The following is a 17,984-nucleotide window of genomic DNA, read 5'->3' as shown; positions in this document are numbered from 1 at the left end:
ACACACACACACACACACACACACACACCTTTATAGCCCTCGTTCACACAGTCTCTGTGCCTATAAATTATTTTCTGATTGGTTTAAATTGAGGAAATGTTGCTCATGACTCCATTTTTCTACATTATTCTGTTGAAGGCAGACAAAAAGGGGTGCAAATGTTAGGTTTGTGTGACACGTCAGTCTATCCTATAATAAAAAAACAACGTCTTCTGAATGATCACATTGTGGACGCTGCAATAGCAGCGGAGTGGATGTTTGAGCATTGGTGTATACCAGTGATCGAGGAAGAGGAAGTGTGGGTAATGAAACAATTATGGGCTTTGACCTACGGACCCACTGTCAGGCCTCTAGTCAGATCCTCTATTGTGTTGCAAGCAAGTCCACCACTCTTTACTGTGTTGAAGTGGATACAGAGATGCCATGACTGACATGTCTGTTACCATCACCGGTACCATGCTATTTCGCCACTCCCAATATCAAACCAGTTCGCTGATACTGAAGCTCAACCTATAGCACATGTCCCAGTCAGTGTGTGGTTTCACAGGAGGGAAATCAGGAGGTGTGAAGGTTAAAGAGGACAAGGTTAGAGACAGCAGCAGATCTAGACAGCAGCACTGCCGTAGGTGCTTCGATTCATCTCACCGTGTCCTCACCCAGCAGAGGAGGGAGGGAAACAGCTCAAATGGATCCCGCACGCACAAAAACACACTTTGGTACTTCCTGCATTGCCATTCACGCACGTAGTCGTCATCTAGATGTTCTATATGTCCCAGTCACTGTGTGTGTGTCCTGCCGTCCCTTCAATTCCAACCAGATATTCCACCGGCGGGAGGGCTGGCAGCACCTTGGGGCAGTCAACGGCTATCTTTCATCAGATAATTATCTTTCATCGTAAAACGCCGTAGAGGTAATTTATATTAATTATACAGGAATGAGTATAATAGTCTGAAACGCCACGGTTGACACGCTGTACATAACACGCTGTAAAACAGCCAGGAGTGTGTGGTGGGCTCGAGCCTTGTAATTGATGGGACAAAAACAGCGGCATTGTGTCTGAGCAGGTCGAATAAGCAAACATCTTAAGAAAAAGGACAATCATGTCTAGGTCAAGGCTTATAAGCCCTCACTAGCAGGTTTCAGGCCTTTTGTTCTATGAAACACAAACTTGCTAAGAAAGGGTGCTTCGGTTTGGATTTTCATGCCCATTCCCCATTTTTACTTTAATAAGACTGAGGGTCAGTGTTATCAAACTCCTCTGATCTGACATTAATTGAACACTCCCTTCATCTCTTTCCGCCTTCGATATCCGAGCCAAATTCTCATTAAGGATAGAGAGAATAGAAAAGAGAAGGGAGCCCGAGGTGAACAGCAACCTCATCCATCCATTGTCCATGAGCAGTACATGCTCTCTGTCCTAGAGATGGGTCCGTACACGCTGGGGTTGTAAACTTACTCACTCACACTGCCTGTTGTACATTAAAGACACCTAGGGAAAATATATAACCTTAAAAAAAATTGATATAAAATACTAAAGTCATTGTATTATCATACTGATGATATACTGATCCAATACGGTTCACATTAATAAATGGTAGACCAGTGATGAAACATGGTACACATCTCAGTTTGCATCAAACACCTTATAGAAGTCAGATTGAGAATGTGTGTAACTACACTATGGGCAATAGGCACCAAACAGACAAACAGGGAGGGACCATCTGAACTTCTTAATATCGATTTCCATTCCGAAAAGTTAAACATTTTCATTTGCGTGCCCTTATAAATACAACCCAGCAGTGCTGGAGGAATGCAGACACTAAAAGAACGTGATATAGTGCCTGATTCCGTACCCATTTCTCTGGAGGGCATCTTTCAATTGATTTAAAATTAATGTGGTGGTGGTGAGGGCTCTACAAAAAAAAAAAAAAAAAAGATGAATTGCATGCTTCAATTCATCTCTCTACTGCTCAATGTGGATTGAATGTGTAGTGAGATTTGATGCATCAACCAGGAGATGGAGCCCTTGCTTTAGCTGTGAGTCTCTCCCTGTTTGGCCAGCCAAGTTCTCTGGAAATACATTGTCTGACATGGGAATGTTGCCACTGTAGATTACGTGAAATTCCACGTAATCTACAGGGCATTATAAACTGGGGGGTTCGAGCCCTGAATGCTGATTGGCTGACAGCCATGGTGTGTGTGTGATATATATATATGAGAGAGAGTAATGGAGCATAGTCTACCAGAGTTTTCATTTATAAAAACCTTACATTAACATATTTCAATGTGTGACAAGATCAATAGGGCGACCAAGAACATAGCCAACCACAAAATATCATAATAGTCGAAGCGTTAGTGTCTAGAAATTGGGTTTTTTTTTATTCAAAAGATTTAAATGACCGAGTTCATAAAGTATTTCCGAAGAGCACATAGTGACTAACAACGATTTTGCCTGATCGGACCATATGTCTGGACCATAGAATTTGAAAGGAGTCATTTCTATGTAATGTAATGTTATCAGAGATGAGGGGCATGAAGCGGTCAACGGAAGTGGTAGGGGACTGTGGAAGAAAACGCAAATCAAACCACTGGAATGTATGGACACGCTAGCATCCAATCTCTCTCATAGCTAAGCGTTAGAACTAGAGATCAGAAGAATACACCTTCACAGTAAAGACACACACATGATAGAAATGATTGATTCAGACAGACAAAACTCAGATATCCCTTGCCCTGGCAGTGTCTGATTGGCTGAGCAATCATCCGCTCATCAGTCCTGATTGGAGGAATGGTGAGTAACGAGCACAGGGGAAGAGATGGCATCACAGAGAGAGGGAGCCATGGGTAATGGCGGTACAGTGTTAGATGAGGGGAGTCGACAGGTTCTATCGTAGCAGAGACCATTTGATCTGTTCCTTGGCAGACTGCAGCACCTGTGGATGAAAAACTGGCCTCATAAAACAGATCATACCAATGATTTATGTTTTTGATCTTAAATCCTCATCACCCACTTATTGTCATATAGCAGATTCAAATGTTGAGATATAAATAGACGTGTTACTCTGTAGAAATGAATAGAACACTGTTTTGGAATTCACCCTCATCTCAAAAGCTAAATGGTTTTGACAGTTGGAACCTTACGGAGGAAGGCTGCTCTCGTCTCGAGTTCAGACCAGTGAGGCCCAACAAAACTGATCGCTGGTCTTGTTACGACATCACACCATTACCCTGTCCATGTAAACGCACTGACTGTTGAAAGCACAATTACCAAAACTATTTTGTACGGTGAACCTGGCAATCGAAAAGCCCCAATCAGCAGTTAGGATGTGCAATCAGCAAGATATGAGTGTTCAATCCTTAGCATACACAGCTCCACCAGTAAAACACAATTTTCTACAGCGCATTTGGTAACAATGACCCAGCAAATTACAATTGTTGTCCCTCAATGAATAAAGCCTATGATTTAATATTGCGAAAGCCATTTTACAAACATCTGAATGCTTAAGGTGTCACGCAGATGTAGCCAATGAATATTAGAACAGGGATAGGGTAGACCTACCCCTCGTTGGTGACTTGTTGATCAATTTCAATCGCAATTACATACAACAAACAAAGTTCAAATAGGCTGAAGGAGAGGACGCAGCAATTCAGTCACAATAGATTATAGGCATTTTCCCAATAAGGCAGAAATAAATTATAAGTAAACAAACTATAGTGAACTGGCTATTTGTAATGTTTCATTCGGTTTTCTTACCGATCATTTGGATCAGTTTGGGCTCCCGCGGACCGATGCACTCGTATCTTAAACTTTTAAACTGGGGACCGACGTGTATCGGGGAATCGTTACATCCCTAAAATTTTGACTTCCATATTTGCACTTCAAAACGAAAGACTTTCCCAATCGAAACAAATTAATGTAATCCACCGAATGAATCTAATCCACCTTGGTTTAGAAGACCAATGGACCATTTTAAGGAAATGGAGGGAGACCATATGATTCACATAAAAATGCAATCATTAAATTGACCTCAACAAAAAGTTTAACAAAAAGGCTAGATGGAGGAAGATGAGTAATGCCAGTAAAGGAAAATATGCAGGAATTAATTAATCATCTTAATTCGTTGAAGGAAAGGAGAACCAGAACCATAAAGCATGAGGAAGACAGCCAGCCATTAATCAGTAGACAGAGAGAAAGAGAGATGGGATGGAGAGAGAGGGAAGGGATGGCAGGATGGCAGCCTGTCACAGGCCTCTTAAATGAGGACATTAATCAGGAGACGAGCTAAGCGCAGACGCACACAGGCGTGTGCACACACAATGGAAACCACAACTGGCTACCATACCATCAGCCAATCATTTCCAAGTGTGTGATTCACAGCCAAAAGGACTAAGGAAGTGTGAAAGCAACACGGTAGGATCGGAGATGGAGAAGTATGCGGATCACCACCATGTAGAGGAGAGAGGGACATTGGTAGCCTGGAAATCTAGACTCAATTCAGCTCCGTTTCAGTTCTTGTTTCACTCCACTGTCACTAAATTAGTGAAGCAAAACAAGAGAGGTGAAGTATAGCGTGATTCAGTCTGGATTCCCAAGCTAGGACATTTGGCACAGCTCTAAGGTTTTGTCCAAAATGGCACTCTATTCCCTATATAGTGCACTAACTGCAACCAGAATTTTATGGGCCCTGGTCAAAAGTAGTGGACTACATAGGGAATAGGGTGCCATTTGGGACACAACCTAAGTCTCAGGAGAGTGGAAAGTCAATAATGCAATGGAGCATATTCCACACTGAGCAGTGTAGTATGTTGAGATGAACGAGGTAATTAGGGCTGTTTTTCTCACCTGGGTGACAGTCTGCTCTGAGTAAGGCACATCTTCCCCCTGTAGGAGAGAACACATAGTGGCCTTCAGGGCATAACAATAACATTTTGGTCCACCAGCCAAAACATCAGTCTTTTAACCAAAATATCACAGATGAGACAAAATTGTCACCTGCCCCTTTAAGGGCGGGAGGTTGCCGTGGTTGCGCGACTGGAGTAATATTTGTGCCCGTGAGATTTTATCTGACTAGTAGCCGTGTCATCTTCTCTTCAGTTGAACACGCAAAACAGTTGAAACTCAAAACAGAAAAACAACCTAGCTTGTGAACAAAACAATGTAAACAGCCAAGAAACACAAGCATAAAGTCTAACTTCAGTAAACTTTCGTTTCACCTGCGCACAACCCCCAGCCAGGCAGTGTTTCAGCGCAAGGTGTAATAGGCTATATAGGATTTGTAGTTCTTTGATATTGTACGATAAATTTACCAGCTATGATACAAAAATGGCAGAAATACTTTGAAAACAGCTACTGCAGCATTTATTTGACTATAAATGTGATCATACTTGACTTTTTATTCACTAATGCTAGTGAAATGCTCACACTGTAGAGCTGTGACCACCCACCAACAGTGGCTGGTGAAATAGACACATTTTCCACCAATGACGAAATCTACCTGTATTTGGCAGGTTTTAGCTCCTGGTCACACAACAGCACCAATACTCAGAACACTTTCCATTAAGGTCCACTAGGTTGAGTGAAGAGTACTTTCTAGGGAGAGGATGGGAGGGGAGGAGAGGAGAGAGACCTTTACTTACCCTTAGAGCTACGCGGTGGACCACTTGCTGAGGATCACTCTCCAGAATCACTCTGTAGGAGACAGCAGGGAAAAGCTTGTTATCGCTCACACACTGCAAGGACAGAGGGCCACACTCAGTAGCAGTGGGTGGGTAAAATGTATTTTATTTTATTTTTTAAATCACTGGGGAAGCCAGAAATAAAGGCACATTACAACCTGTGTTGTGATAATTGCGTAACCTGTTAGTTCATATGTCTTGCCAATGTGTTTGTTGTAAAGGCAGAGACAATAAGAAGACACAGCGGCAGAATAATTTCAACCACACCTTTGTTTCATCACAAAACCAGAGAGCAACCTCTGTCCAGTGGAGTCCACGAAGCATATTGCATGTAACAAACAGTTACATGACCTACAGCATGGTCCAGCAAGTTAATGTTTCCAACATACCTCGCACCACTAAACAACTACTCCACGGAGAGTTACCGCAAGTCGCAAAGAAAACAGGAGCTGCCTCCACTATTCCAGCACCATTTCAACATCATCAAATCACCTATGCTTAGTCTAATAAAGTGACAGCTAAAAGGCCAGGGGTACAATGTATGAATGAATGGTTGGGTCAGAATCACCATTACAATCATTGGCCAGTACAGAGAATAAAGTAAAACCACAAGTCCAAATGTCTATCTCCATCTATGGCTAATTTAGGAAAGGGACAATTTTACCTAGCTAGCTAGCTACTGGAGGACAACGGAACGAGATGCAACAATTCCGGTATTTCTGTCAATGACGTTTTGCTCTCGACGCGATTTGATAGGAGTGACGCCAAATCCAAACTGGCTTCCATTGACACTTTTTTGGTGCGCCAGGACCATTCACAGTTGATCTCACTGATTGGCTATTATTTACAACTTTAAAAAATTTAAATTAAAAATTAAATGAAGGGACGCCAAAGGTTCGCTGGCATCCCTTGCATTCAATGCTATGGGCAGCAACAACGTCATACTCTTTTGGAACAGACAGCGTCAGATAGATGCCCCACACAGAGACAGAAGGGCGCCGTTTCGTTTGCTCGGATGCTTTTTTTTTTCTCCTCTCAATTTTTGGGGGAAGCCTGGCTACCCTTGGCATCCATCAATACATACCACCGCCCACACTGGTCTTACTACCACTGATTTTACTGACAGCTGCTTTACTGAGAAAAAGGTTATATTTACCAGGACATGTTGTCATCTTACCTAGCTACCTTAAGATGAAAGCACTAACTGGAAGTCATTCTGGACAAGAGGATGGTTCAACTATTAATGTATAAGATATAGAACTCACCCTCCATCCACAATTTCATCCACAGCTAGAAAGAGACCTTCCATGTTCTCAAGTAGAGCTCTCCTCTCAACATTCTTCCTACAGAGACAGACAACAGAGAAATCATTTTCCAAGGCTTGCCTTTTGATGATCGATGACTAAATATGTGCTGTAATTAATAAGCTTTAGATCTCACCTCAACATTTGGCTAAGTGAGTCAAACAGACAGTTCAGAACAGCCATTAGCATCAACTGTTGGAGGGAAACAAAAACACACACACCAAAAAAGGTTATTTAGAGAATGGCAGAGTGCACGGAAATGAAACATACAATAAATGCATTCATTGTTTCCAATCACGTCCTTCCAAAATGATGACCTCATTTTCATGTGAGCTTCCAATGACATAGAAGAAGAGATCAATGTTGCTCTTGTAGACGACTGTGAGGCCCTCTAGCAGAGCGATCTCACCTGAGTAGGCACAGAAACATGACAATGAGACAAAGAGGTAAAAACACGATTCAATGACCTGTGCATGTGTTAGTGAAGTGCGTGTTGACTCATAAACCCGCAGTTATATCCGCGGTGATGGTGTGTTTAGGGTCATGAAATAGTGTGGATGAAGGGCATGTGGGTGGAGTGTGGGTTGAAAAAAAGAGAAACTTTGCATTAAAGATCCATAAATGTATCATTATTGTGCAATTCATATCTAAAGGCTACATTGAGGTTTTTCTGTAATATTATTTGGGATCTGGTGTTAGGCCGTAAAGCTTAGGCTTACGCACTAACTGTTCACGCGCCAAATGCTTTTGGGAATTTGGGCAGAAAAAGTTAACGGCGATCAACTGAGGCAAAAAGGACCAAGTCTTGAGTTTAATTCAATAAGAGAGAGTTATTGCACTTTCTCCCTGGTCCCTAAACTTCTTAAAACGTTCCCGGCCCCTAAAAATGTACCGAATCGTAGTCAACTAGATAGAATGAATGCTTCAATCGTTGTATGACATTTTCTGGTGACCAAGGAGTCATTTAGTCTTCTAGGGAAACAAGTAACGACAGAAGAGATGCGTTTCTAAGTATAGACAAGTTGACTAACAAATAGGAACCATTTTTAGGCTTATAATTTACTACATTTTGTAGGCGATCTAAATTAGGCGTACATTATTTTATTTTTTTATCCTGTACCCACTGTCAATTGTCTATATTTTTGTTGTTCAGGGTCGGGTGCGGGCCTCGGATTTTCACATATAGTCGGGGGTTGCAGATGGGTTATTAGCAATTGCATGGGCAGGTGAACAAAGCTGACCTGCACATAAGTAGTCTGCGTGCGTGTGTGTATTCAAATGCATTTCTTACTGTCAGTCCTGTGTGTCTTGCTGAAGATGTTCTTCTCGAAAGCTTTCTGTTCCTTCACTGAAGGGTAGGTGCCATCATAATACTGACAATAAAGCAAACAAATGCATTAAGAGCATGAGGGGGTCGATACCACAAATATTGTTGGTTGTTGGGTAAATCCACTTCAATGCAATCACTGTTTGACAGCACCCCTTTTGATTTGAATGAAACCTTCCATACATTATTTGCCCATTGTAGAAAATGCGGAGAACGTGACTTTTTGGACCTGAATACCAAAACAGTCAAGAGATAAAAGGTGCATACCCTACCATACCATGAGACATCCATGTCTTGAAAAGATAGACGGTTGAGATTGATATCATTTAAAAAGCTTACAAAACAGGGTTGTCAAACTGTTTTAGAATTTTGTTATCTATTTTTTCTTTTTAAATGATCTAAAAACGTGTAAACTCAAAAACTAAATCATATTCACAAATGTTGTAGCTTAGACCCTACTTTACGTCAGAGGTTTTTGTGCCCGACATCGGTTGAGGCACAACATGCTCGAATACAGGGTGGGTGTCCTAAAATAATAAAAATAGAAATTTAGACTTTCAAAATGGTACCGGCGGTACATCAGAGAATGTTGACTTGAATGGGAATACCTGTTTTAAATTATACTGGAAACTATAAAAATATGTTTTTTAAAGTCCCATACATATATAAAAATCTCCCAGTAATTTATTGGGCATCACTGTGCCACACTGAAGAAGGCACAGTGATGCCAAAATGTTATTTTTTTACCCAATGAATTACTGGGAGGTTATATATGGAGTGTGCGATTCTTCTGGTTTTTATAGCTTACAGTTTATTCACCATTAGTCAGCACCTCTACACTAAATACTTTTCGCTGGGTGTGTGCCATCTCATGCTTTTTATTAGTTTAAAATTATTCTGTCAATCCTCCATAGGAAACCTATTGAAATCATAGAAATATAAATAATAGACATGACCATTTAAGTTGACATTGATCTGAAGAGATAGAAATATAATTCATAGAATGGACCTATGATTGAAATGACACTCACCTTGTACCCAAGAGCAAAGAGCATGTTGTGTCTCAACCGATGGCTGGCACATCAAAAACCTCTGATGCGAATAAGAAATTATTATTTATGTTTTTAAACAGTTTACACATTATTAGATCATTTACATTAAAAAAGGTTAAAAATGTTTGATTTTTATTCGACAACAAAAAATATATTACATTTTAAAAATGTAAGACCCTGTTTTGTAAGGTTATAAATGATATCAGACTTAAATATTTATCTTCTCCAGTGATGGACATGGATGTCTCATGGTAGAGTGGGGTATGCAAAATGAGTCAACTTTGAACACCTCTATCTCCTGAATGTTTTGGCATTCATGTCCAACAAGTCACTTTCTGACCACTACATCCATGGGCAAAGATGTATGGAAAGTTTTGTTTAAATCAAAAGGGATGCTGTCAAAAAAGTGATTGAACTCATATGGATCGACCATGTTCATACATTTCCAATGGTAGGCTAATGCAGCTGGGTATTGCATAAGAACAAATTAGTTACATAGCAGAGCTTGCCAACCTCAGTCCTGAATTACTGAGAGTGCAGGCTTTTGTTCAAGCCCAGTATAACACACCTGATCATCAAAGTCTTACTTTTGCATAAAGCCTCTCTCCATCATTATCCAGAATGAGGACTGCTTTCACAGTGTACAAAGATGGTTCCTGTTAAACAGATGTACACAGACATGAGTAGTAGTGAGGGGGAATATGGGCGTACACTTCCTCTGTGGCGAAATAAGTTACACACAGCGATAGATATAAAGAGTCCTCTATCTGTGCCATTATAACATCTGTGACAGCATGGGCAGCGCCAATGAGGCTACAACCCATAGGAATTAGTGATGTCTAGTTTGAAAACAATTATTTATTTTTGAACAACTCTTTTTACTGACTCGAGTCATATTTCGTTTTTCTGAGTGACGTGTTCATTTTAGTCGTTTGTTTGACCTGCTAGGGCTGGCTGCAATGAGTACTACAGCAGAATTAATACACGCTCCTCCAGCTCAGCGGCTTCAGAGACGTGCTCAATTCACCAACAGTCTGTCATATGCGCGCAGGAAAATATACATGTTTAGAACTGATATTTCATGGATGGTGCAAGAATGACTGCAATTAATTGATTATTGAATGTTAGGATGGAAACAGCTTTGTAGGACCAAAACATGCACAGCCTCATGCTAAAACATCCTTTTGGCCACTAGAGGCCTCTATCATTCTCTATGGGGTCCTATGGGCCTGATTTGTGTCAGTCACGCTTTCGCTAACACACTTCACTCTAATAATCATAATCTCCAGTTTAGAATGCAATTACTTTAAATCAGCTGTGTTTGCTGGGAGGGGGAGTGCGCACCACGCCGGCATCTGAGGACTGGAGTTTCCCATCCCTGCTTTAAGGCAAAGATTATGGATATACTGACAATATCGTTGTCTCTCCTTCCAAACAATGGAGTAGTTGTCCACAAAGCAGCACAGCGGGCTGTCAAACTCCTGTTTATTCCTATTTGGATTGGTGGAAACATCTAATTATTTTAATATAGGGTTGTTGACGTCAATGGATAGAGATGCTATGCTAACAGCCTCATGTCAGAATAGCCACCTCGATGTTTTTCACAAAGTTGTGGGATGTTACGTCCTACTTATCAGTACACTCGTAACAACCTAACCATTACAAAACTTATGTTCGAACAAATAAACCATTACATTTTTTGTTGACCAAAGTGGACACTGACCTCCAGACAAAAACTCATCGCTTTGAATGTAAGCGAAAAAAACGAAACATGTCCCCCTGCTGGGGAAGACACATTTTTGGCCGAGTTGGGCTCTCGCTTCGCCTCTTTCGCTCGGTCTATGTTACACATCATCAATCGTTAGCTAGCTAATTAGCTAACATTAGCAACTAGTTAGCTAACTAGCTATGATAGCAGGTAAGGACGCAAGAAATAAGGACATTCACTAACGGAAACATTTTACATTACTAAGCATTATGACCAGATAGAGGATTTAGACACAGTTTATAAACTTACATACTGTACGTCTATGATTTAGCTAGCTACACACTGTTGTAAATGCTACATCAGCTAGTTTGCTAAAACATCCGGCGAGTTAGCTAGCTAATATCGTCCAATATATCGACAGGCAGCAAACACATTATCTCTCGTGACGTCGGCAAAGTTACTAGACTTTAATTAGTCACATCAGGAATTTAAAATTTTTTTAAACGTCACCAGCGTTACAGTATCCATCTTCTTCCAATAGGTCCTAGCTAGCAACCTTCTTAGCTTGTTAGCAACCTAGCTAAATATTTATGCGATCTCCCATTGGATGATTACCCGCGTCAGTCATAACACTCCGATATGACACCGCCCATTCTGTACTGAGTACCGAGTACAAAGGTTTAAGGCATTTGCCAACCAGTCCAGGTGCAAATACTTGAGTGAATAAACTTTGAATGTAACGTTTCTGTTACTATAAATTATACAATTGGGTTACCTGCTCATATCATTCATTATGCAGGATTTAATTGTGAGGGCCAGGGGCCAACATTTGTGGTTGGAGGAGCTGACTGTACTAATTAAGACAAAGTTAGGGAGGGACTGTGCAGTTGGGCAGTAACATTTCCAGCAAGCAGTGGTGGTGGTATACCACTAGCATTTTTTTAAAGTCAGTTAGATTTCTTTGACCAAAGGACATGAGCTTCAACTCCACCACTGCAAACCTTAGGTATTTACATTACAGCATAATATAGTATAACCTACATGGTAGGCCTACAGTAATGAAGGTAGGCCAACTGTATTCCTCCCTGGCTTCAGCACATCTGTTCCCCCCTTTGATTCCTATTGTGTGTCTGAGTATAGTCAGTCATGTTATAATGGAAACGTTTTTTTTTAAAGAATCATCCCACATTAAACCATCCTAATTACCCTGGTTGTTTCTTCTGGGAAGTATCAATCTGGAAACCCATACTAGTGATGGGGTTTCCCCTCTATTCAGAATGGCATCAGTGTTTACGTGTCAACCTCCATTTTGGTTTTGAACATCAATTTCTGTCTGTTATTGCAAGGAGTATTGCGAGTGTAATATTGTTTTGACGGGAAAGACACATTGCCATTGAAGTTCTTTGCTTTTGTCATAGAATGTTTTTTTCCAAATCTAAATGTGTATTATATATTATATAGCCTGCATTAAATGATCATATTATCTAAAAATTCACTTGCAACTGTTTTGTGGCTAACCAACACATTTTGCAATGCAGCAATGGGTTTTCACAATTTTACCACTAAAGATTTCGAAATGACCCTTAATGTCTGAGAGGAAACACAATATGCAGCCCTGACTGTACAGTCAAAAGCCTGAATGCTTCTCAGAAGAATGTTGGCATGCCACGTGTTGGCATTGCTTGTACTTAGTATAGCAGTATGAGAACATTTGTTACTAACAGATTCCTCTGTTCTCATCCTTGATGCCTGTGTTTGTACAGTATAGCCTATTCTTAATATAACCATGACAATATTGACTGTTAGTACTTAACATGTTTAATTCCTAAATGTATTCATCATTTACTTCTATACAATATGGGCAAATGGGTTTTCCTTTCCATTCAATAGAGAGGAAAGAGGACCTCCCTCCATAACCAAATCAAATGTTAATGGTCACATACATGTGTTTAGCAGATGTTATTGCAGGTGTAGCAAAATACTAGATTTATAAAGTATATTGTCATGGCTCTCGTCGTAATGAGGATCGGACCAAAATGCAGCGTGGTATGTGTACATGATTCTTTATTAACCAAAACACTTGAACAAAATAACAAAGTGAAGAAAGAAAAAAAAAACAGTTCTGTAAGGTGAATACAGAAAACAACTACCCACAAAGCACAGGTGGGAAAAAGGCTGCCTAAGTATGATTCCCAATCAGAGACAACGATAGACAGCTGTCTCTGATTGAGAACCATACCTGGCCAAAACATAGAAATAAAGAAACTAGAATGCGCACCCTAGTCACACCCTGGCCAACCAAAATAGAGAATAAAAGCCTCTCGATGGCCAGGGCGTGACATATGCAATCAACATCCCTTACCTACCAATAGAGGACCACAATGGAAACAAGTCTTTTGACTTTTTGTATATATAATACTCAGCAATTTTGGTATATGTATCTGTTGCCTGATGTCACATTTTATGTGTTTTAAATAGTCAAATAAAATAAAACACTTTTTGTATTGGGAGCTAAAGCAGGATTTCCCAAACTCTGTGCTGGGGCCATGGAGGCACGTTTTGGTTTTTACCCTAGCACTACAGTACACACCTGATTAAAAGAACCAAAGCTAGTTGATGAGTTGGTTATTTGAATCAGTTGTGTAATGCATGGGCAAGAAACAAAACATACACCCATTGGGTGCCCCAAGACCAAGTTTAGGAAACCCTGAGCTAGAGGATAACATTTTTCATGTAACTGATGGAAAATCACAAGATGTGGACACTGTAAAGTCTAAAGGCAACACTTTGGCATTATGCCCCTTTCTGAAGTATGCTCAAGACACTTTTAACGGCTTAATCAATATGACTAAATTGAACAACAGCATTTACCGGTGTAACAAATAACCTCTTTATCCGGTAGTTCTATCATGTTCATCATTACAGCAAACCTGATGCCCATGGAGATTCTGCAGAATAGTCCGAAGACGGTCTGTTGAGGTTGAGTAAAATGTTCGCCATTGACCAATTGTTACATCGGAATAACAGCAAATGAGGAACATGAACCTGCACTATCATTGCATTCATTGCTAATGTCTCAATATGACCAATGATAAGATGTTCAGATTAACCTACTTGTGATCTTTCACAATACACAGTATTTCACCTTTTTAAACCTCACATTTTGAAAAGTTGTTATTCTATGACTATGGCCTATTACTACTATTTTACAACAATAATAAGATTACATTTATCACCTGGACTTTTTCAATGAAGTGCAACAGGAATGTGTATTGTTGTTGCAGTGTGGTGTGTGTGTGTGTAATGCATAGAGAGAGAGAGAGAGAGAGAGAGAGCGGGAAGACAGGAGGGAAGGGAGGATGTTGGGTAGAGGAAACTCTGCTGGGTGCTGATAAAAGCAGCATTGAGTGCTTATGAAGGGAGCTGCTAACTGCTGTGGTTTTTGCCATGAGATGGGGAGAAGGGAACAGCCCATGCTATCGCATTGTCCCTCCATCCTCGCTGCCTTGCACCGTCCGTTACACAATGCTGGACTAACACACTGGGCGTTGTCCACTGTCTACCGTCACCACAAAGTTGCATTTGTCATGCAATGTGAAAACACATCGATATTAACATGGGAATGGGTTATATTTTGAACAACATCATCATATAGAGATAGGGGATGCTTGATGAAGCATACAAAAACACGTTTTCCTTTTCCATGTCTGTTTGTTATTGTCTCTGAGAATTATCTATTGGCAATGCTTGTGGTGATAATTACACTGAACAAAAATATGAATGCAACATGTAAAGTGTTGATCCCTTGTTTCATGAGCTGAAATAAAAGATCCCAGAAATGTTCCATATGCACAAAAAGCTTATTTTTCTCAAATGTTGTGCACAAATTTGTATTTCATCCCTGTTAGTGAGCATTTCTCCTTTGCCAAGATAATCCATCCACCTGACAGGTGTGTCATATCAAGAACCCGATTAATAAACAGCATGATCATTACACAGGTGTACCTTGTGCTGGGGACAATAAAAGGCCACTCTAAAATGTGCAGTTTTGTCTCACAACACAATGCCAGAGATGTCTCAAGTTTTGAGGGATCGTGCAATTGGCATGCTGACTGCAGGAATGTCCGACAGAGCTGTTACCAGAGAATTGAATGTTGATTTCTCTACCATAAGCCACCTCCAACGTCGTTTTAGAGAATTTGGCAGGATGTCCAACCGGCCTCACAACTGCAGACCACATGTGCCGTGTGAGCGAGCGGTTTGCTGATGTCAACGTTGTGAACAGAGCATCCCATGGTGCCACCATCACCTAATGTTTCAGCATGATAAAAAAGATCTACAATTCCTGGAAGCTGAAAATGTCATAGTTATTCCTTGACCTGCCTACTCACCAGACATGTCAACCATTGAGCATGTTCGGTATGCTCTGGATGACCGTGTATGACAGTGTGTTCCAGTTCCCGCCAATATCCAGCAACTTCACACAGCCATTGAAGAGGAGTGGGACAACATTCCACAGGCCACAGTCAACAGCCCGATCAACTCTATGTGAATGAGATGTGTCGCGCTGTATGAGGCAAATGGCAGTCACACCAGATACTCACCGGTTTTCTCATCCACGCCCATATCTTTTTTTAAAGGTATCTTTGACCAACAGATGCATATCTGTATTCCCAGTCAGTTGAAATCCATAGATTAGGGTCTAATGTATTTATTTCAATCGACTAATTTCCTTATATGAACTGTAACTCATTAAAATCTTAGAAATTGTTGCATGATGCGTTTATATCTTTCTTCAGTATATGTTTGTTCAGTATACATTTCTAGTGGTTAGAGCGTTGGGCCAGGAACCGAAAGGTTGCTAGATTGAATCCCCAAGCTGACAAGGTAAAAATCTGTCGTTCTGCCCCTGAACAAGGCAGTTATAACCCACTGTTCCTAGGACGTCATTGTAAGTAAGAGTTTGATCTTAACTGACTCAATAAAGAACTATTTCTACTTTACCCTCTGTCCATGCAGTCTCTCTTCCTCTCTTCCCAACAGCTGTGGGCCTACTGGCTCAGAGAATTTCCCTTCTCCAGACCGCAACCAGGGGAAACAAATTTGTGGTGAGGTATTTTTTCCGCTCAAATCATAGAAATAATGTTTTCAGGTTGTTAGGGCAAGACTTCCAATACCACACCTCTTCAATGACAAAATGGTGACAACAATAAAAAATACTTGTCGAGAAAGAAGCAATGTATTAATCATGGAGTAGAACTAGTAGAACATGCACCTAGTTCAAATTCTAGAATTATCTGTGGGAAAAATGGTGACATAGCCGTATCCATATACACTGGGTGTACAAAACATTTGGAAACATCTGTTCTTTCCATGACATAGGATGACCAGGTGAATCCAGGCGAAAGCTATGATCCCTTATTGATGTCACCTGAAAATCCACTTCAATCAGTGTAGATGAAGGGGGGGAGACGGGTTCGAGAAGGATTTTTAAGCCTTGAGACATGGATGTGTGCCATTCAGTGGGTGAATGGGCAAGACAAAATATTTAAGTGCCTTTGAACAGGGTATGGTAGAAGGTGCAAGGTGCACCTGTTTGAGTGTGTCAAGAACTGCAACGCCACTTTTCACGCTCAACAGTTTACCGTGTGCATCAAGACTGGTCCACCACCTAAACTACATCCATCATTGGAGTCAACATTGGAGTCAACATGGGCCAGCATCCCTGTGGACCGCTTTCGACACCTTGTGGAGTCCATGCCCTGACGAATTGAGGCTGTTCTGATGCTAAAAGTGTGTGCAACTCAATATTAGGATGGTGTTCCTAATGTTTTGTACACTCAGTGTATATGGATACGGCTGTGCTAGAAACACCATTATTTGTGTGTATCCATATATGTATATAAATGGCTATGGTTTCTAGCCCATATTCTGTTGGTCAAGAGAATTCAGGGTTAGGTGTGGGCAGGGTGCCATGCAAAAAGGCAGAGGGCGCACATCGGGTCATTACACCTACACTTGGAACTACGTAGGTAGGTCTTTGGGGGACAGGGACAAAGGAAGGACTATAATAGTGACTTTGGGGGATTATTCTCAGAGATGTGGTACAAATCAGGAAGATGGATGAGATACTTCAAGGGAACAAATTGAAAAGTACTTGCCCAAGATGTCAAAGACCAATTGCAGCAAACAAACACAACCATAGACAGTGGGCGTTGAGCTGGTAACTGCAGCCAGAGTGAAAACCACTGTGGTCGGGGTAATAACAGCCTGCTCTCTAGCATCCTTAGGAGGTGGGTGAGTAGGGCGCTGGGTGCTAGGAAGTTGGGAAGTCCCTTCTCTCTCTTATTCCTGGTAAACACCCACCTCTGTTGACTGTCAGCCACCTACTCTTCCCATGTTTTGAGAACAATGACCCGAAAACATCATAAACTGTGGCTTGGAGATGGGGTCTGTCTTTGTCATAGGACTTTTTCAAACTTCTGGCTTGTTCTTTTATGTGTAGGGGTGAATGGGGTACGTTGAGCAATTTTTACATTCAGCACCACTGTCAAGCGAAATATAGTATTCTATCTAACAAAGATACAGTATCTACGTCAAGATGTTGTGTATCCCTGGAAATAATCAGAAATCGTTGTAAACATTACAAAACATAGCTTGTATGTGGTACATTTCAATGCAGGACTGTACTGAATGAAATATTACCACTACCCATTAGAAACCTTCAAATACTTGTCTGTCTTTTAATAATTGTAAGCATCTTTTAACACAGGCTTAACACCTAACAAACACCAGGCCCTGTTGTTATCTCATATCCCAGCGATAATGCCTCGCATTGACACCTGGGAGGAAAACACTTCAATTTGCTCAACTTGCCATTGGCTTAACCCAACTTACTGTATTAGCCCACACAGCTA

General features: G+C 40.9%; 1 protein-coding gene across 1 annotated transcript; it reads right to left on the bottom strand.

Moving 5' to 3' along the window:
- Window positions 1–2,352: 2,352 nt before the first annotated feature.
- copz1 (COPI coat complex subunit zeta 1) lies at window positions 2,353–11,708 on the bottom strand. The gene is made up of 9 exons (XM_020459137.2): window positions 11,578–11,708; window positions 9,947–10,015; window positions 8,272–8,353; window positions 7,298–7,389; window positions 7,117–7,172; window positions 6,942–7,019; window positions 5,638–5,689; window positions 4,844–4,882; window positions 2,353–2,933 (listed from the first exon to the last, which is right to left on the bottom strand). The coding sequence occupies exons 1-9, from the start codon at window positions 11,593–11,595 to the stop codon at window positions 2,886–2,888; spliced, it is 534 nt and encodes a 177-aa protein (XP_020314726.1). The 5' UTR covers window positions 11,596–11,708; the 3' UTR covers window positions 2,353–2,885.
- Window positions 11,709–17,984: the final 6,276 nt, after the last annotated feature.

Source organism: Oncorhynchus kisutch, linkage group LG24 (assembly GCF_002021735.2).
Source record: "Oncorhynchus kisutch isolate 150728-3 linkage group LG24, Okis_V2, whole genome shotgun sequence".
Taxonomy (NCBI): Eukaryota; Metazoa; Chordata; class Actinopteri; order Salmoniformes; family Salmonidae; genus Oncorhynchus; species Oncorhynchus kisutch.
This window is presented reverse-complemented; position numbering and strand designations above follow the sequence as displayed.